Source organism: Rhodamnia argentea, chromosome 1, assembly GCF_020921035.1.
Source record: "Rhodamnia argentea isolate NSW1041297 chromosome 1, ASM2092103v1, whole genome shotgun sequence".
In the NCBI taxonomy this organism is placed as follows: domain Eukaryota; kingdom Viridiplantae; phylum Streptophyta; class Magnoliopsida; order Myrtales; family Myrtaceae; genus Rhodamnia; species Rhodamnia argentea.
In genome coordinates, this window is record NC_063150.1 from 12649309 (window position 1) to 12670605 (window position 21297).

At 39.7% G+C, this 21297-nt stretch overlaps 3 protein-coding genes across 9 annotated transcripts; 2 read left to right on the plus strand and 1 right to left on the minus strand.

The window, feature by feature from the left end:
* Window positions 1-1457: 1457 nt before the first annotated feature.
* On the plus strand, window positions 1458-8560 carry LOC115753808 (probable glycosyltransferase At5g03795). 3 transcript variants are annotated; one of them, XM_030692625.2, is made up of 6 exons: window positions 1458-2126; window positions 3102-3388; window positions 4116-4348; window positions 5669-5826; window positions 6823-6928; window positions 8178-8560. In XM_030692625.2, exons 1-5 carry the CDS (start codon window positions 1653-1655, stop codon window positions 6922-6924), a joined length of 1254 nt encoding a protein of 417 aa, XP_030548485.1. In that variant the 5' UTR covers window positions 1458-1652; the 3' UTR covers window positions 6925-6928; window positions 8178-8560. The 3 variants fall into 3 exon arrangements, with proteins under 3 accessions (XP_030548485.1, XP_030548486.1, XP_030548484.1); XM_030692626.2 differs by having other exon boundaries at window positions 8272-8560; XM_030692624.2 differs by lacking the exon at window positions 8178-8560 and having other exon boundaries at window positions 6823-7086.
* Window positions 8561-8655: 95 nt separating this feature from the next.
* LOC115753807 (pentatricopeptide repeat-containing protein At5g65570) lies at window positions 8656-11303 on the minus strand. The gene has a single exon (XM_030692623.2). It carries the CDS (start codon window positions 11274-11276, stop codon window positions 9063-9065), a length of 2214 nt encoding a protein of 737 aa, XP_030548483.1. The 5' UTR covers window positions 11277-11303; the 3' UTR covers window positions 8656-9062.
* Window positions 11304-12326: 1023 nt separating this feature from the next.
* Window positions 12327-20621, plus strand: LOC115753813 (pentatricopeptide repeat-containing protein At5g65560). 5 transcript variants are annotated; one of them, XM_030692630.2, is made up of 6 exons: window positions 12327-15525; window positions 15615-15692; window positions 17857-17905; window positions 18543-18676; window positions 19774-19855; window positions 20006-20621. In XM_030692630.2, the coding sequence occupies exon 1, from the start codon at window positions 12530-12532 to the stop codon at window positions 15287-15289; it is 2760 nt and encodes a 919-aa protein (XP_030548490.1). In that variant the 5' UTR covers window positions 12327-12529; the 3' UTR covers window positions 15290-15525; window positions 15615-15692; window positions 17857-17905; window positions 18543-18676; window positions 19774-19855; window positions 20006-20621. The 5 variants fall into 5 exon arrangements, with proteins under 5 accessions (XP_030548490.1, XP_030548493.1, XP_048135584.1 ...); XM_030692633.2 differs by adding an exon at window positions 16916-17044 and having other exon boundaries at window positions 18543-20621; XM_048279627.1 differs by having other exon boundaries at window positions 18543-19855.
* The last annotated feature ends 676 nt before the right edge of the window (window positions 20622-21297 follow it).

Below are 21297 nucleotides of genomic sequence, written 5' to 3' on the forward strand. Positions count from 1 at the left end.
TTGCCCCAATGGCCACTCTTTCCACTTATGAAAAGGGAGGTGGGGTGTTCGAATCCCCCATCTTCGAGAGGAGTTGGGGTGGTCATCAACCACCTGGGGATTGTCTCAGTGGCCACTCTTTCCACTTGTGAAGGGGGAGATGGAGTGTTCGAATATCCACTTTTAGGGGGAGTCGGGGTGGGAACGTATGAGGAGTAAGCCCACGAAAAAAGTTCTATTATGAATTCCAAGACCGGAATTATCGGTTTAATTACTGGTTTTACTTGAACCGATTCTAAATTAGATAATAACTTCATACCTATAGAGAATCAATGTGCCCATTTTATGTTTTAGTACAAACATTTAATTTCTTACACAAAAGCAAAATGTGGACAGATTCTTGAGTAGAATTGAATCCTATTCTTGAACTAAATCGATCGGAATATGGGTTTCAATCCCAAATCTACACCAAGAATAGACTCAACCGTAATTTGACCCACTCGAAAATCAATCAGATAGCGTCCCATACCTAAAAAGTAGCGGTGAATAGTTCCTAGAACATACCGATTAGAATCGGTTATCCAATTTTTGAAACCTAGAACATATACTGCATACTTTGAATCTATAACCTACCCGGTCACGGGAGTTCCATGGTCCGCCCAAGTTTCACTGGTATTTTAATTGAATGATCTTAGTTAATCATTATCTCTAGGGCACGAATGATAACTATTTTGTATACTTCTCATTTTTTTTTATTTGTATGTTTGAAATAGGTTTAGAACATAAATCTATTTGGTAATGCAATTTCATTTTTCCATTTTTGGAACAAATTTTTAGCTCAGAAATAGATCTAGAATAGAACTAAGGACTACAAATTTTCTACTTTTCTAATTTCGGAATAGAGACAGCAATAAAACCTCTTTTCGTCGCTAGTCCCTATAGCCGTCCTTCGATCGCCTATCCTCGACCGTCGCCCACCGGTTCTGGGACCCCGTTAGCCGATCGCCGTCTGCCGGTCACCAAAGAAATTTTACGTAGTAATCAAACGAATTTCTACTCTGGGAATAGAATTTTTGTGTTGTAATAAAACGCATCTTTGTGCTCACTAACTCGTCCACTGAAACAAAAAATAGAGAAATCTATTTATGGCTAGAAATTATTCCCATGAAGAGAGGGGTTATTGTTGGCGCTCCTAATGACCATCATCCGCCGCTTCAATTCAAGATCACGAATCGGTTATGGATATCACTCAAATGAAAGCTCTGATTGATGGTTTTACATTATATATTTATCATCGGACACCATACATTATACACTTATCATCGGGCACCATGAAATAATGCAGAATCGCGCGAAGATAAAAAATAAGAAAAACACGAAAAGTTACACTATGAAATCTAAAAACTACTCATCAAAATCAGTTTCTCAATTCCTAAAACCTGAAATCTACCGTGATACCCTAAAATCTATTTACCGAATCGGTTTCCATGGGTTCGATTCTTCAATTCGTGGAAATCATGCCCACCCCTTGCTTAAAAGTAGAGAGAACCTTCTCCGGATCGCTTTCCGTTCTCTCAGTTTCACTCCACGGTTAGCAGTAAAGAGAACCGCTGCTGCAAGGAGCGTCACAAGCCTCCCCATTACCGATCGATCCCCGAAAGCTCCGACCGGCGATGTCGGCGGCGGGGAAGCAGCTGCAGCCGCCGCAATCGCCTTCGCCCTCGTCTCTGTTCACCATCCGAGGATCTCTCCTCGCCCTCGCCCTCCTGACCCTCATGTCCTTCACCCTCGTCTCCCTCAAGTCCCTCCACTCCACCGCGACCCCCGTGAAGTTGAGCCCGTCCTTGGGCTCTCAGAAGCTGTGGAGCGACGGTTTGGGCGTGGGCGACGGGGATTTGTCCGATATCTACCACTTGCCCGACGTTTTCCGGCTGAACTATGCGGCGATGGAGAGGGACTTCAAGGTGTTTATATACCCGGACGGCGATCCCAACACGTTTTACCAAACGCCGAGGAAGCTCACTGGCAAGTACGCGAGCGAGGGCTATTTCTTCCAGAACATTAGGGAGGGTAGGTTCAGGACGGACGATCCGGACCGAGCACACTTGTTTTTCATCCCGATTTCGTGCCACAAGATGCGAGGGAAGGTATGATTCCATCCGTTTTGCTTCTTTCTTTATTGGGATTCGTTTCATTTTGACCGGATTGTTCTGTCAGAAGGTTAGCAATGAAAAGTGATTCTGCAAAACTTAGTGAACAACTGTTCTGTCTTAGCTTTTGGTTTTCAGAAGTTCAAAGTTTAGATGGGGTTCGGGTTCTGCCACTAAGTAGGGAAGTAGATTTACTTGTATTCAGATACTTTCTGTCAATACAGAGCCTGATGTGATTAGTCACGACATCTACCAGCATGCACTACATTCTGCCTATTGATACCTCTTCAAGAATATCTGTTGGCACCCTACAAATGCCAACCTTTATTTAAAGTCGATTGTTGAGTGAACAATCTGGTATCAGACGTTGTATCTGTGGCGTGGAGTTTGGGTTATCTCTGTTGTGAACTCTTCACCTAAGGCATGCATCTGGGTGATGCTTTGCCATGTTTTCCGAAGTTAGAAAGCTCATATCACATTGTAACTTAAACTGCTTGGAGTCGGTTACATTTAGTTTGATCTTATCCGTGCAGTTCAGAGTAGTGTTGAGAGTGCCGACTCTGGACTTTGGAGGTTGTGGATGTTCTGTTCTCAGTTTATGGAAAGATTTTGCTGAAATTTCCTTTCATTCATGAACATCTGGCAGTAATCTCATGGTTTCGGTCCTCATGCTGGAACACTGGATTTCTTTATCTAGCTGATGTTTTAGCAAATAATATGCATGGTGTGACTTGAAACTTCTTGCAAGCATTCAATTGTTTTATAGGTTATTTTCAAGCCTTGCCATTTCCTATTCCTATATTGGCAAGGTTTATTCCAAATGTTTCTTTGCATTATGTAGATTTTCCATCTAGCTTTTGATTAGACGTTTCTTAATTATAAAGCTTATGCTTCTGACATACTGATACTTCAATCTTATTCTGGTTGATGGAGTTTTCTCTTGGGTGTTGTATCTTTTATGACCGTATGCAGGGAACATCCTATGAGAATATGACCATAATAGTCCAGAACTATGTGGATAGTCTTATTGCAAAGCATCCATACTGGAATAGAACCCTGGGAGCAGATCACTTCTTTGTGACTTGCCATGATGTTGGTGTGAGAGCGACGGAAGGAGTTCCTCTTCTTGTAAAGAATTCAATTAGGGTGGTTTGCTCTCCAAGCTATGATGTTGGGTTCATTCCACACAAGGACGTTGCGCTTCCCCAAGTATTACAACCATTTGCTCTTCCAGCCGGCGGAAATGATGTGGAGAATAGGTAAAATAGTGCATAGAAGAGAGAATTATGGTGCATATTTGTCTACGTGACACTAGTTGCTATTTCTTGAATTTTGTGATTTGTGGCAATATAAATTGCATATTTGGTTTGGTTCGTTTGTTATCATCCATTCATCTTTTAGCTTGTCTAGTTTCACCAAGGGTAAATTGTGCTATAACTTTTGTCATTTTGGAGTGGTCCCCTGTACTTTGTTTTTGGCGGGATAGCCCCATGTACTTTCAAATCAACAAGAGAGGCCTCGTTGCTAGAACAATGTCTGTGGTCTATCAAGATGAAATAACCACCATCTCAGTTATCGCAATCTTACTCTATCTCAATAGCTTGGAAACATTTGCCTCCTGCAGGTTCTGGGATTACATTTAGGAAATCTATGAACTTGTACTTTCCATAGATGTCAGAAGCTTTTTCCTTTTGGTGGACTTTTAAACCCAACATTATTTTGTAAATCACTTAATTTGGCTAGATTTACTGTAGCGAATTCTTCTTGTCTGGTTGTGAGGTCTTCTATAATTATTTTGTCCTTCAGACCTTTTTTCTTTCTCATTGTATCCCATTATATAGGGCCTATAGGTGTCTGGTTGAGATTTTGTTTTAGGCAAGTTAACAGTATCCTGCATTTCATATGACTGCCTTTATTTCAGCCTGCTAAAACTTTGTGATAATGTGAGCAAAAGCTGTCGTTGTGAAAAGAGAACGTTCTTTGCAGGACAAGACTTGGTTTCTGGGCTGGTCATCGCAACTCCAAAATTAGAGTTATACTGGCACGTGTCTGGGAGAATGATACTGAACTTGATATTTCAAATAACAGAATAAGTAGGGCAACTGGACATCTGGTCTATCAAAAGAGATTTTACAGGACTAAGTTCTGCATATGTCCTGGTGGTTCCCAGGTAAACAGTGCCCGAATAGCCGATGCCATCCATTATGGATGTATTCCTGGTGAGTGTCATTTTCATAGCTTTTGATGCTGTGTTCTTCATCTTAGCTTATTGTTTTCTGTGGAGTGGTCAAGTAACTCTCTTGAAGGCACTCCAGATCTAGTAATTTTTGGATTCTAGAATGACACTAGAATGATCAAGTAACTCTCTGGAAGACACTAGAATGATACTCTCTTGATCAAGAGATTCTAGTGTCATTCCAGTAATTTTTGGATCCATTAATCGAGAATGGTTAAGTAACTCTCTTGAATGCACTCCATGTGTTTAGTTGATCAAAAATCTGTGCGCAAAACCATGATAAAAACTATCTTTCCTGTAGAGTATTGGAGTGGATTTTAATAATTAATAGGTAAATTTGATAATTTCATGTAACAAATTTAATTGTTTATGTTTACCCCATTTTTCTTGTTCATGTGCTTCTTACAAGCTTGCATTCTCTACAGCTATACAGACTTCACTGGCACACCTGTATTCTTTAAGATATCAACATTTCTGTCATATCATCAAGGGTGATGAGTTCCATATCATGGATTGAAATTTAGAAGGAATCTGTAGCAAGCAATAACACAAAACAAAATAGTTCCTTTAAGCACTGTACGGAATCACACATCGAGTTTCTTAAGCATATAGCCCATAAAAAGAGAACTGTATCACACAGTTCAATAGCTGACAATTTCTAAAATATGACTTAACTGAACAATGTCCGTTCATGGGAGAGAATGTACTTTTAAACTGCTAAATCCTCCTACCAGTTGAGATAGAAAGGAGAAGCATGATATTCTATTTCAAAATTAGCAAGGGGAAAATCGTTTGTGTCTTATTTGGAACTCAAAACTTATAGATATGGCAACTCATTCAACCAAGAGAGGAATTCTTCTCTGAGTTGTTGGTTGAGGCAAAGGTCAATCTTCACTAAACTTGATAATGAAAAACTTCAATCACAATCAACTTTTTACTTTGTGATGTCACATGATGCATTTGTTAGTGAGCTGAGGATGGCGGCAATGAGGTGGTGTATCTGTAGCACCTATAAGTCTCATATATAGTGGAAGAGAAGCTGAGAACTGATGCTTAAGTAGAGAGTTACTCCACCTAATTACTCCTTTTGGGTTCATAGCACATATGCTGTGGGATTGTTACTGGATCATTTATCAACCTAACTTCGATATCTATATTGGCAGCACATTATTTCACAAGAAAATGAGACTTTGTATGGATATAAAAGCGCAATAATTGTGTGACCGATGTTTTAATTTTGAGGGAAATTGAGTGAAATGAAATTCTTGCAATTTCTTGATTTATCTTTATGCTTCATTTGCAGTCATTTTATCTGATTACTATGATCTGCCGTTCAATGACATTCTTGACTGGAGAAAATTTTCGATCATACTCAAGGAGAGTGAAGTGTATAATCTTAAGCAAGTGCTGAAGGATATATCTGATGCTGAGTTTCTGCAACTGCACGAGAATTTAGTAAAGGTATGACTTTTTATGCACAGTCAGAGCATGCTGTTAATGTGTTGTCTATCGGGTGATGTAATAGTCAGTATTGTCTAATTTAATGCTGTAAATACTGGGGTTTCTGAAGATTTACTATTTGCTAAGCATATTAAGGTGTATCCTATCTGAGAACTTCAGGGAGATGGGCCACATAATTGCTTGTAGGCTCAACCTGTACATGTGGTCCACCCAAAAACTACCTTTCTTTAACATGAGATATCTTTGTACTTGATTCTTAAAAATCTAGATGAATCCTTTGGTCTGAGATTATACTGTGAATAGATATGGATGAGTAGGAGAAAGAGGTGTTAGTGAGTGTGCTCAACTTCTCTGATGCCCTATCATAGCTTAAAGATGTATACCGCCACTTTCTGTCATCTTTACTGAAATCAGAGCCTTTACTTGATTATTTTAGAGACGAAAAGTGATTTTGGAAAAAGATAGTATATGTTTCAGGTGGTGTTATTGTTTGGACTCATTGATGAAGTGGACACAAATTATGAGTTATTTGCATCTGGTGCAAAATCAAAGTTATACCATTCGAGGATCCGGAAGGGTACATAAGAATATGCAGTTAATATAATTAATTGGACTCGATGTTGTATGGACAAGGTATCAGGTTGTCTAATAAAAGCAGGAAAAACGAGCCAATTTTTGCTTGCTGATTGATATTTGGGGTTAGTTTGGTAATCTGAGGGCGTCTTAACATCTCTTTTAGTGAATAATAGCCTTTATCTCCACATGTCAGAGTAAAGCTTGGCTAAGCTTCCAAACAAATGCAAGCACCAGAGCTTTTAATTCCTTTGAAAGATGCAGTTTGTTGCAATTTGTTGATGGTCGTGCACTCACTGCATTACTTGCTGTCTTGCATCTTCCGAAACAAATCATTTACCTCTTCATCAAAAATTTGGTAGACTTTGGTCCTTCAATTGATTACTGTCGCTGATGCCAAGATTCTATGGCCTGTTCTTCTAGGTCCAGAAGCACTTCCAGTGGAATTCACCACCAATAAGATACGATGCTTTCCACATGGTCATGTATGAGCTCTGGTTGCGTCACCATGTCATCAAATACTGAAATGGTAATGGTTGTTTTGACTGCCTTTTGTCCATAGTATGACGGATGTTTGACTACAAAACGTGTAAATTTTGACCTTATGATTGTCACCTTCCGTGGCTCCGATGGAGCAATCACTGGACAAATACTGGGTAATTGAAAATTCTTTGGTTCGTTATAGTATTGCCTTGATCTAGTCCAACTGTTTTTCACTTTTCAAGTTCATAGAAAGGGAAAATTAATTGCAGAATACTTGTTAATTGTCATTGATTTGTCTGGAGGTACATTCTTTTAGATGCTTGAAGAAATTTGATCCTGATATCTGCCCTCATCTGTCCTCTACTTTCTATTCTAGTCCTTTTGCTGGCTTGGGTGATGCACTTTTTAGTTATTCAGTTGTGAAAAATTAATAGTGTACTGGGAAATACACTTTGTGGCCATTATTACATACAAGTTAATGGGTATAATAACAATTGCCATCTTGATTTAGTAATACACTAATCTCTCTCTCTCTCTCTCTCTCTCTCTCTCTCTCTCTCTCTCTCTCTCTCACGGTTTGCTACATCTTTACTTCCATTTGCTATGTTAATTAAGTATCTTACGTTTTCTACCATTCTCTTTGAAATATTCTCAAATGAAGGCATAAATTGGTTATTTCTAAAGTTTCTCACTTTATATCTGGGAAGATTCATATAATTGGGTAGCGTTGAGTTGTACTAATTTGGTATTTAGCTGAGAATCGATATATTTTATTCCATTTTGCAACTTGATTGACTCGTTTAAGATAATTGAGATGGTCAAATTGTTATGTCTTAAATTGAGACCATATATGTTTAAAAAGGCCACAATCAGGTCTTGAGTATGTCATAGGCATCAGGTAGAATTCAGGCGTCGGAAATTGTATGTGACTGAAACATTTCACTTTGGAGCCACGTCGGATTTCCAACACCTTAATTCCACCGAGGGCGAGCTTGAGATCTGATGGAAGTATTTTTAAAGTTTCGACTTTTCAATACCGAAATAAAACGTGAAGTCTCAGTTGGCGAACGGTCAAAATAAGTTCAATTTCCACAATCATCCTTAAAAATACAAAATTTTGGTATCTTTCCTGTCATCATGACAGAGAAACATGATCCCGCACCTTGAACCTTGGCCAGAAGTCTGTACCAAAAACGAGAAACTTGGCCAGAAGATCTTATGAAGGGCTTTTCTTTTACCTATGCCTAAAACCTCTCTTATGTCATCATCTAAAGCAATCATTTGATGGTTTACAGCCTATGGCCAAGTGGAAACAACATTTCCTAGTGGCCTAAATCTGCAAATTATAGCATCTTTAGGGTACGCTATAAGAGCCATCTGGTTCAACAGGTAAAGCCAATCAAGACGTTTGTCTCCTGATGCCGAAGAAGTTCGCAAAGCCACGGACACTGCGAAATGCCTTGGCAGCTCGGATGAGACAACATCACAGGGACTCAAACATCTCTGGTTTTCCATCCAATATGTACTAAGAAGTTTCTATACGACCGCTTTCAGTAACGAGTCATTGATCAAGGGCTAAAGCAGCAGAAAAATAGGAACAGCAATGTTGGCGTTAAAAAATTGGTTCATCATTGATCTTTCCTGGAAGATAACCCCTCTAGAATGAAGAGTGTTCTTTTCTGGTTCAAGACACTGATAATCTTGTCATTCTCTCTTCCCATTCTAGAGCACGCTCAAGCTTGTTACGAAGAAATTAAGAATGTGTCGCTGAAGTAGCCAAATCACTATAAATATACCAAGCAAAATTTGCGTAATGTGTTGTATGAACATATGAGATCAATTTTGATGACAAAGAATGGAGCTTCCAATCATACATTTATACACTACTCTGCTGATGCTTTATTCAAGACCTTTAGACAACAAAATTGCCGGCATCTTAATTTTAAGATACCTTTTCTCTGTCGCGGAACTATGGCCGAGTAACTTGTTCTCCATTTTTCTTCTCACGTCAAGGTCAAGGCTCCTATTTCCAACATAAATTTTCCAGAGCTTTCATATAAAAACTACAATAATTCCTTATCCAAATTGTCCCTGATATAAAGATCATAGAACTGCACCCCTTCTTTTATCAGTCACTTAAATGCTGGCGGAGATGTTATTATCAAGAACCAAAAACTGATTCACCAATAGTCTCTGCAAGAACACAGACCATCCTTAATATGATGATATCTCTTTGCATCTCTTGCAACAATTTCTCTTCCAACAGCGACAGAGACATATTTCATCCAAGAGTGACAATCCCCACAAACTCGAAGATTCTTAAGAATCCTGACACTGTTAGTCTTATTTTTAGTCCTTGATAAAGCAAAAGCTAATGCCAGTTTCTCGCTGTGGTAATACAATGATGTCTCCTTTTTCTCTTCATCCAAATCCTGCAACACATATCTAGTGTCCGGGATATAACCAAGATTTCTAACTTTCTCAATCAGTTCTTCCAGCGTGTTAAGTATCTCTTTCGATCCCAAGTGAGATAAATCACCAGCCATGAAAGTATGAACTTCTCTATCGACTTCAACCCAACTCACCGCGGGGTTCTTCTTCAGTTTCATATCCCTCATCGTGCTTTTCATCTCGATAAGCTGACTCCAATTGCAAGTCGCGGCATATAGATTTGACAACAGCACATGCGTTCCTTCATCTCCTGGTGCTAGTTCAAGCACTTTTTTCATGGCTCTCTCTGCCGTTTTTACATCTCCATGAACCCTACATGCACTTAACAGTGTCCTCCACATAACAAGATCTGGATTATTCATTTGTGTCACCAACATTTCAGCCTCTTCAAGTCTTCCTGATCTCCCCAGTAAATCGACCATGCATGCATAATGATCTCTTCTCAATTCTGTTTCACGACTGTCTCGTAAGTATGAAAAGATCTGCCAACCCTCTTCAACCAACCCTGCATTGCTGCATGCCAAAAGAACAGCCACAAATGTCACCTGATTTTGCTCAAGCTCCAAATCTTTCATCCTATTATACAATTCAAGTGCTTCCTGTCCCATACCATTTACAGCATAGCCATATATCATGGAGTTCATAGACACCACGTCTATATCTATCAACCGATCAAAGACCGACCTTGCCATTTCTGCCATTCCACATTTTCCATACAAGTCAATAAGTGCTACTCCAGCATAACCATTTCTAACTAATCCATATTTTGTGAGAACTGCATGGATTTGTTTTCCTGTTTCCAGCATGGCTAGGCTAGAACACGCTCGAAGAACACTTGATAATGTGAAAGAGTTAGGATTTACTGAATTTTGCAGCATTTCCCGAAATTTCAAAAGAGCGATCTCTTCCCTACCATTTTGCACCAGACCTACAATGAGAGATGTCCATGTCACGAGGTTTGGGTTGGCCAAATAATTGAACACCTTGAAGGAGTCATCAATTATTCCGCATTTCGAGTACATTGTCAAGAGTGAAGTTTGTGAAGCGATTGCATAGTCAAAGCCAGCTTTGACTATACATGCATGAATCGATTTACCAGATTTTAAATCTGCTGAGTTTGCGCAACCAATCAAAGTGCTTGCAAGAGTGAATTCATTAGGCTTGATCCCCTTCCTGACCATATCCGAGAAAACCGCTTGAGCCTTGAACTCCTCGCCATGTTGCACGTAACCAACAATCAATGCCGTAAGCAAAACCACATCTTGGTCTGTTACTCGGTCTGCCACCAACTGCGCATCTCTCATTCTACCAAACTTCGCATACATATCAACGAGAGCACTACCAACAAACACATTGGAAACCTCCAACCCCAACACCACGGCGAGCCCGTGAGCTCTCTGACCACCGGCCACCCGCCCAAGGTCCGAAAATGCCTTGAAGACGCTCGAGAACGTGTACTCATCGGGAAAGACTCCCTCACTCATCATCCTCTCATAAAGCTCCACCGCTTCTTCACTTCTTCTCCGCTTGATATAAGAAGCGATCATGGAATTCCAGGTGACCACGTGCCTTTCGGGCATTTCGTCGAACACGCCGCGAGCATCGCTCACGCTGCTGCACTTCAGGTAGGCGTCCACTAGCTTGTGACCCAAAAGGGTGGGGCAGAGAGCGGTTTTTATCAAATGGGTCTGAACTCTCCGAACGTCTAACAAGCATCTCGTCTCCGCACATCGACCCAAGAGAGAGGAGTAGGACTGTGGAGTCCTCGCCTGGCTTGGGCCGCAAAGAGGGGAAGCATCGATCGAACGAGCCACCCAGTGAAGGGAAGAAGGATTCGGGCGGAGTTGGCGGTTCGACCAGGGTAGGGTGGCATCCGAACGAGAGACCAGATTGGAAACGAAAGGACAAGTGCTTGGTCTGCAGAGGTGGAGGCTCCTGGGCATTTTCTTCTTCCTGTCGTCCAATATACATGATGTATAAAATTTTACGGCCACGATAATAAAGCGTTGGACTTCGGAACAAGTTGAAATCCCAATCGTGAAAATCCGACGGTTCGAGATGAATTTGGAATTTCATTTTAGGAGGTTGAGTAACGCGTTTAAAAATTTTAAACTTGATTAGCCAGATTATGGACATAAAAGTTACGCACGTGAATTGACACGAAATTAGAAAATACATAATCATCTGGATCCTCATAAGAGTATATGTATCTGGATGAAATATATTATATGAGTTTTACGGTATGAATGATATGGGCTTAAATCGAGCTTTGGGTCGGTTATGTAACGTCAACACGACATACGACCCGACACGACATAACACGCTGACAAGCGATTTAAAAAAAAAAAATAGAAGATTTCAATATATTGTATATTAAATGCATGATAAATTATTTTGCATATAGAAAAATATCATCAATGAATTTTTTTCTTTTTCTTCTTCCATTAGAGATTCACGATTAGATTTTTTTTTGGATTGATTGTGTATATTAATTTTGGGGTGGTTGGATATATGACTTAAATATATATGTTTTTAATAAATTCATATTTTGACTCCTAATTTATTGAAAATACTTAAAATTGATTCGTGATTGTCGAAATGACGTGTCGAGATGCTAGACTCGTGTGTCGTTGGGTTGCGTGGAGCGTGTTGGAATATATAAATATTAAATTACGCGTTCTTCTATCAACTTAAACTTTTAGAGCGGTTGGTTGTGGTCCTATAAAATCTTTCATGATATCGGAGCGGGAGATCCCGAGTTCAAATCTTTATGGGGAGGTCCCGAGCTCAAGAGCAGTCGATCTCTTATCAAAGAGTGTCGATGAGACTTCCGTTTTAGATAGAATCGATTTGGTCCTACTCAATTTGATCGGCTATGGGAGCTTATGGGGATCAAGTTCATTTTGATCATTAATCTTGTAAATCTGATGGATGCGAGGTACGTTAATCAAGGAGTGATTTGATACTGGTCCAGCTCACAGTAGACGGTTAGATCCGAAAGCACAACGGGTCGGGGTCCTCCATTTCCGGCAGCAGTTCGCGACGGACACCCGCTTTTCCCCGTCGAAACTCAGTCGTGGAACTCCGGACACAGCGCCGCTGGCCTCTCTGCAACGCGTCGAACTCGCTCTCGATCCAACCCCCTGATCTCCATATGCGTGCCACTGCCATCGCAAAACCCTAGACCTTCCCTTCAATGAGCGGAGTCGCCGCCGCCGCCCGATGCTCCGCCACGAGAATGACGTCGGCCATTTTCAGTCCCTGTGATCCCACCGCCTTCGCGCCCGTTTCTCTCGCTAAAGCTCTCTCTTCCATCGCCTCTCCCGCTGCTTTCGCCGCCGCCGCCGAGCCCGAGCCGTCGGATGTTTCGTCTCAGCTTCTCTCGATCCTCACGTCCCCGAATTGGCAGAGGAACCCTCGGCTCAAGAGGCTGATCCCCTCGATAACCCCGTCTCATGTTTCCTCCGTCCTCGCTTCTAATCTCGACCCTCGGACGGCGCTTGGGTTCTTCAATTTGATTTCGCAGAGACGTGGGTTCAGCCACAACGTCCAGTCTTATTCGGCTTTGCTGGCCATTCTGATTCCTAACAAGTTTTTTCCTGTTGCTGAGAAGCTGCGGATCGCCATGATAAAATGCTGTGGTTCAGTGGATGACGTGCGGTTCGTATTGGAGTTTTTATCCCGGATGAACGGGGAAGGTGATTTGAGATTTAAGCTTACCGTGAGATGCTATAATACTCTGCTGATGGCATTAGCGAAGTTCTTGATGATCGACGAAATGAAAAATGTGTACATAGAGATGTTAGACCTGAAGGTTCTACCAAACATCTATACTTTCAATACAATGGTTAATGCGTACTGTAAGTTAGGGAATCTGGTTGAGGCAGAGTTTTACGTGAGAAAGATTTTGGAGGTGGGTTTGAGCCCGGATACATATACATATACCTCCCTGATATTGGGTCACTGTAGGAAGAAGGATGTGAATGGCGCCTATAAGATCTTTGTGCAAATGCCACAAAAGGGTTGTGCAAGAAATGAGGTTTCATACACCATCCTTATACACGGTCTCTGTGAAGCTAGGCGGGTGGATGAGGCTCTGAAGTTATTTTCTCAGATGGGGCAAGATAATTGCAGCGCTTCTGTTCGAACATATACAGTTCTTATATGTAGTTTATGTGATTTGGGTAGAATATCAGAAGCAATGGATTTGTTTACGGAGATGCCTGAGAGAGGTTGTGAGCCTAATCTTCATACCTATACTGTCATCATTGATGGTTTCTGTAAGAACAATAAGATCAGTGAAGCCCGGAAATTGTTGGATGAATTGTCCGATAAGGGCCTAGTTCCAGGTGTTGTCACTTACAATGCTTTAATTAACGGATATTGTAAGGAAGGAAGAATAGATGCTGCATTTGATATTTTAGGTTTGATGGAGTCAAAAAAATGTAGTCCAGATACTCGTACATACAATGAATTGATAGACTACTTTTGTAAGAATAAGAATGTGCACCAGGCTATGGCATTGTTTAATAAGATGGCTGAGCGCAACCTCCCTCCGTCTATTGTCACATATAATTCTTTAATTCATGGTCAATGTAGACTAGGGGAGCTGGATAATGCTCATAGGCTACTGAAAATGATGGAAGAGAGTGGTTTAGCTCCTGATGTTTGGAGTTATAGCTTTATTATGGATACTCTTTGTAAGAGGTTGAGGATTAAAGAAGCTTTTGCTTTACTGGATTCATTGCATGAGAAAGGTATCAAAGCAAATGAAGTGATATATACATCGTTAATTGATGGCTGTTGTGCATCTGGAAAACTTGAGGATGCCTGTGGATTGCTTGATAGGATGCTCTTGGAGGATTGCAAGCCAAATTCATTCACTTACAATGCTTTGATAGATGGATTATGCAAAGAAAAGAGAACACAAGAAGCATTGATGATGGTGAAAATAATGCTCAATCGGGACTTGAAGCCGACGGTGTATACTTATACAATTCTGATTAAGCTGATGCTTGCTGAAGGAGACTTCGATCATGCTGATGAGCTTTTGGACCAGATGGTCTCGTTGGGATATCAGCCTGATCTCTTTACTTACACGTCGTTTATCTATGCATACTGCTCGCAATGCAGACTATATGAAGCAGAAAATTTGATTTCTAAGATGAGAAGAGAGAAAATTGAGCCCGACTCAGTTCCTTACACATATTTAATTGATGCATATGGGCATTTGGGATTACTTCATCTATCTTTTGATGTTCTGAAACGCATGTTTGATTCTGGTTGTGTGCCTTCTCACCATACCTATGGTCATTTGCTTCAGCATTTTTTAGATGGAAATCAGGTGAAAGGGGAAAACCTTGCGGTCAGAAGGGATATTTTGACATCAAATATCTCAGCAGTCGATAAAGCAGATGTGTGGAGGATTGTGGATTTTGGAACTGTTTTGAAGTTTTTCGACAAAATGCTCGAGCATGGTTGTGCTCCTAATGTCAACACTTATGCCAAGATCATTATAGGACTTTGCAAAGTGGGCCGCCTTAAAGTAGCGGTTCGAATAGTCGATCATATGAGAGATAGAGGCATGAATCCTGATGAAAAAACTTACAATGCTCTTGTTTGCTGTTGTTGTAAGAAGGGAGAATACAGAGAAGCAAAGAAGATGACAGAGGCTATGATCGAGCAGGGCCATTTACCCCTTCTGGAGTCTTCTAAGCTGCTTATATGTGGCCTATACGATCAGGAGGAGGATGAAGAGGCTGAACATTTTTTTCGTAGTCTATTAGTTTGCGGGTACAATCATGATGAATTAGCCTGGAAGCTTCTAGTTGATGGGCTACTTAAGAAGGGTTTTGTTAAGAGATGCTCAGATTTGCTGCAGGTCATGGAGAGGAAAGGCTGCCAACTGCACCATCAAACTTATACATTGTTGATTGAGGGACTTGATGGGATGTGAATTGAAATAAAATATTGTTTTGACTGGAGGCTACCGGCATTGCTGTCACCGGAAACAATGTGGATTACTTGCTCATCTATCATTTAAAGAACTGGAAAAAATGACTGCATATCGTGGACGACACTGAACATATGTTAAAATGCAGCTGGAAGGAGTACAATTGCTTCCGGGGAAGAAAGAATAATTGGAAACTGTTGCACAATTGCTGCCCTCTGCAACAGGATAACTATCGGAAGGTAAATATGTTAAATTTTTTACTGATCTACCTAAGTTTTTCCTGATTTCTGCATTCTAATATGTTTAAAATGACAATTTCTCCTGGTAGAATGATTGACAAATAGAAGTATGTCAAAGTCAGCCAATATGGAAACCAATTCTTGGGAAGCACGTCCAATAGTTTATGGTGGGTGAAATTTTTTCTTTTGGTTTTCATTCATTCATATAACATTTATTGCACTTCTTTCTGACATGGATGATTTGTTTGAGCATACTTATAGATTTGTCTTCTTGTTGTTAGAAAATCCACTTTATACATTGAAGTTAATAGGTAGAGAGAGATTATGTGCATATAAGACTTATCTGAATCTTGTAGATAAGTGACGTGAGACACTTTATTATCTCATTTCACGTGCAAATCTAATTGAGAATGGCACGTGGAATTGATGAAGCACGCATGCATAAATAAACTAGGGTGAAACCTAGCTCTGCTATGTGCAACCATGTTAAGGCTAGAGGACATAAGTTGAGACCAAAAGACTTGGGTTTTTGTGCTCCCCTTTTTTTTTTTTTTCGTATGCACTATAAACTCGGTTTAACATTATGTTGACAATTACAAGGGCTCCCCCTTAAATTGGAGCATATATGTCTTATGGTCCAAGCTTGTTACCATATATTTGAATTGAGGATCTGAGAGAGGCTTGGCAATAGATCAGCAAGCTGATCGTTACATTTCACAAAACTTGTTGCAATTTCTCCACCAGTAACTTCTCCCTAGTAAAAGGGCAGTCAACCTCAATGTGTTCAATTCTCTCTATAAACATGGGATTTCAAGCAATATTTAATGCAGTGTAATTGTTACAAATTAACCACATGGATTCTGTCTACCCAAATCCTGCTTCCTTAACAAGAAATTTTTGCCGCATTAGCTTACGTGTTCCTACAGCACTCTACCACTCAACTGCTGCATGAGATGTGGCCACAAGTATCTGCTTTTTACTCTTCCAGGAGATAAGAATCCTTCCAATAAAGACTCAATATCATGATGTAGATCATCTATATGAGGGAGAGCCTGCCACTTTGCACCTATGTAAGCAAAGATACGACAATGTCCATAATCATAGTATAACAATCCTTTTCCTGGAGCACCTTTAATATATCAATGAATCTGAATTATTGTGTTCCAACGACTTGTTGTAGCAAGTTAAGAAATTGACTAACCATTTATTGCAAAAGCAATACCAGGGCGGGTAATAGTAAGATAATTCAAACCAATCTGCGAAATTGTCCAGGGTTATGGATAAATTCACCGTGATCTGGTACTAGTTTCACATTAGGATTTATGGGAGCAACTGGTTCACACCCTAACGTGCCTGTCTCCTGGAGAATATCCATTGTGTAATCTCGCAGGCAAATATAAAGACCTTGTTCAGAGAATGCTTACCACAACACCTAGGAAGTACTGCAACTGCCCGAATTCTTGGTTTGGAAATGTGAAGATGGCTTTTCAGTCAATCTATACCATCTATATCTTCTTAGGTACTGATGATGTCATCGACATAAACCACCATGGTGATTCACAAACAAGATGCAGAGACATGAAAGAAAACCGAATGAGCGGTTGATTTGATACTGTGTAAGGAAATTTAACCAAAAAGTTTAAGCTATTAGGTGGAGGGAGAGCACATATGCACAAGGCTCATGTAGAACACATCGGCAAGAGTTGTGGGATACTTCAACGGTCGTCATTTGGCAGCATTAGAATGGACGAAAGTCACAACTGCTGATGCTTGTTGGTCAGTGATGATGTCGAAATGGGCTGCTTCTTGTGAGGTCACTCTTAATGACCATATGTTGTGCTCCGATATCTCCCAATCTCCATAAAATTGTAGCAAGTTGATAAGCCATGCATGAGAATTTATTGTGTCATAGTCCGATAAGGCAAATATTGGTGAATGAACATCTGATTTGATGTCTTCGTAAAATTTTTAATGAACATCCGATAGGCAATGCAGCTGATATTTTCTATTATGGCCAAAAACAACAACGGGTTTTAGTATAACCCTGATGCCTGCGGGGCATATCTACCTATACATCTGGATTAGACTTTGTTGCTGAAACTTTTAATTTTGTGCTGAGCATGCTTGGTTTTTGAAGTATCGCTGATTCTCAAGGATCAGAGTTTCATAGGCAAGTGTGGAAGAATGAAATGAACGTGATTTATCTGAAAGGATGGATGAGTGTGGGTTTTTTTTTTTTTTTTTTTGGGGGGGCGCGGCGCGCTCTGGAAAATCTACTGTTCCAAATGTGTCTTACTGGACTGACTTTGTCTTATGTCCTGTTGGTTCCAGGTCCTTAACGCTTTGTTTGTTGAATCAATCTGTGGCAGTTATGTTCTCCGTAAGTGTATAATTCTGGATCTTGTGATTTGAGCTGCTGAACTAATAGGTACTTATGTTTTTAATGGAAGAGTTGGTCTGATCACCCGCTAATTAGTTGCTGAAGTGGAGGAAGAAGACATTCCAATTTTTGCCTAAATCTGGAATGTCATGTATTTGTTTGGGAATGTTGCCCCAAAGTAATTTTGAAAGATGGTATTTTAAAATGGTAACAAATCTCTTACTGATATTGGCACTAATCTGGGGCCTTTTGCTCTTTGCTTAATAAGTAAGAAGGTGAATAACAACTCGATCTTTCTTTCACATGGATACCAATATTACAATCTTCAGAGTGTAAAGTATCAACACTCAGGATCTGATTCCATGCAGCTATCCATCCCAAAAAGAAAAAGTACAAAAAACAAAAACCTTAAAAGGGGGTTCTTGCTCTCAAATCTGCTTGTCTCGAAACTAGAAAGGTTTTGTGTGGCACTCCGTCAATTACCACTTGGAAATGGTATTCTCATACTCGGTATTGGCATTGCTTCTTGAAATTTGGATCCTTTTTATTTCAAATCATGATCTTAATGGGCAAGTACTGTCTGTTCTTGCCAACCTTTTCATAGACAGTTAATGTGTAGCATGAACTTTTGTTGCAGAGTTATTCATCTGTCTGTTTGTCATAATTGGCTGTTTGACTGGAAAATTGCAGCTATGAGTGATCGTGTGTCTGGCTTCTGAAATTTTGATGGAAATCTCGTTCGATGTGCTGGATGCAACCAATTCTTACCCAGTTGAGTGCTTTTACAAAAGTGGGTTCATTTTCTTCTGTAATTGTTGAATGCCGACTTTCTCATATCTTAAATTATCTTTAAGCATGCACGCACTCGCACAAGCATGCATGCATATGAAGATGTTGCAGTCCTGACTGAGTTATAGTATTCACTATGAGTGATATTAGTTATGATTACTGTTGGTTCTATGCATGGTTAATGTGAATGATATCTGTTGCATCATTAAGTGTAATAATTTAAGTGACTGGTGCATATTGTGGTGATATATATTTGAGCTAAACTAGTCTTCTAGTATTATTGTTGATAAATTAACTGAATGGAGTTCTTTCTCAACTAGTTTGTGATCATGACTAGTATAGCTAACATTTATAAGAGAAGATGATGAATAAAATGGATAATTCGGGCTTTCCATTAGAGGCATGTCTTTTTGACTAATATCGATCTCATAGTGCCTAATAGATTGTTATGCACAAAGATGGCATCTTGATAGATGTTGGTCTACACTAGTATTTCCTTCCCTACTGTGTCTGAGCATTCAATGGAGTGATGGACTGTACGATCAAAATGAGGGTATCTGAAGTAAGCACCTACACTGTCAAGGGCTCTTGATTGGGTAAATTATTGATTAGGGGTTGGATAGGGCCTCACTTTTGACTGTATTTATGTGTGTCACTGTAATTGAGGGCTGTAAACTTTGGATTGGATATCCTGTCTCTTGAACTTAGCGCTTCCTATCTGTTGAATCGAGCTTTTTAGAATCCCCAATTTGCTTTTGTGCTCCTGTTTTTTCGCCTTTATTTTTAAACTCAAATATTGCGTAAAATGAAATTCCCAATTTCTTAGATTTCTTAAGTAGCTGGGTTAGAATATGCCAAGTTCAGATTTGGCATTGACTCTTAATAGAACTTTAAAGGCTTCTCTGCTGCCAAGTTTATCCGAGTTAAAAAGATGAAGTCAGTTTTGAGTGGTTTCTCGTAACATATTGTTGAATCATTTGCAGAATCCCGTTTAATATAGGACCAGAAAATATGGTTGTTTTCCTTGATTATGACGAAGTGCAATTTGATTTTTGATCAAAATTTAAAATTTATGATAGGTTTACAGTATGCTGCATCATCAAAGGATGTGGGGAAAGGAAAGTACCAAGCTACAGTCACTTTGTACCATCCACCGATCTCGTATACTTCTATTTTGTTTCCCCTTTAAATCAATCTACAAGTGATTAACAACTTGTCAGTTCGTAGATTATGTATATGGCTCTTGGATCATGTTGTTGCTTCCTGTTTGGGACAAAACTGCACATTTTTCCTTTGTGTTTTGTGTGTTAGATTTTGTGGATTACGAGCTGAAGTTTTCACAGACAAATAGATGCATCAATCGAACTAGCAAGTACTACACCTCAATGTTATCTACATGGACAGCAAAACAACATGAATTTCCAGCTTTAGATTAAGTAAAAAGTAGTTTTCTTGAGCTAAAACAAATGGAACCTTAGTTCATATAATCTCTGATGTTCCTCAACGTTTATTGAGAAGAGGATGTGTGATGAGTTTTCAGATGTATTATGTTTGGCGGTTGCATTATCCAAATCCCGCTGTAGTTTGATGAGTGTTATACTATGATGTGCTTTGACTTATAGTGAACGAATGCAGCTTTACTGTGTTGAGCTTGAGTTGTTTTATATTTACACCCAATTCAATCTCAGTCAGAGTCTCTCATGACACTGGGTTGGCTGTTGAATTGATTCGTCCAATATACACGAGTTGTCTGGAGGCTGTTGAGAGAATGGCATTGGACACATGGAAGTTGATCCAAGTTCGCCTCGGAAACATGTACTGCCTCTGGTTGGAGTAGATAAATTTAGGCCTGATTAATACCTGCATAAGATTGTATGTGCTAAGTCTCAAATGTTTTTTTCAGTCCGAACGGGTGATGAATTATTTCTTGATTCAAGTGGGTGACTGGTGTTCAAGTGAGATTCGATCTGTAATGTGTGGCTAGCATAAGACTTTTCAGACTGGGACGATTTATTTGATTGAGCACAGCAAATCCAGCGCAAAACATTGATGGTTCGAGTAATTGTTTTCTACGGAAGTGACAAAAATGTATCTTTAGTATATCTGAGAGTTTGTTGAATCTTGCCGTCTCTTTCTATCGAAGAAATTCTACTTTCACGCAATTTCATCGACACTACCCACCTTTGTGGGAAAAATTTAAATTCCAGCAGAAAATGAGAGTAAAGGCATATTGTCTATGGAAAATGCCATTAGGAGGACTGGCTAAAGAAGTAGATTAATGACCAGTTCTCAATTCAACTGGCTCAACTAATCTGGTGTAACCTTGTCATACTGGTGCGATGTGAAATCAGCAACGTTTTCCTTTTGTTTTGCGGCTACTAGAGGAAAAGTTGATAAAAGAAAAAAGTCTACACATCATTTTTTCGTTCATTCAATAAGTATTGACACAAAAGTTTTCGCGTAAAAGATCATTTATTCAAAAAGGTTCAGTAATCGAACTCGCGTCAACAACATAATTTGATCCCTAAACCAAATATTGATCACTCATGAGCATTGCATTCACAGTTCTTATGGCATTTCTCTGCATTTAGTAGCAAGAGGCA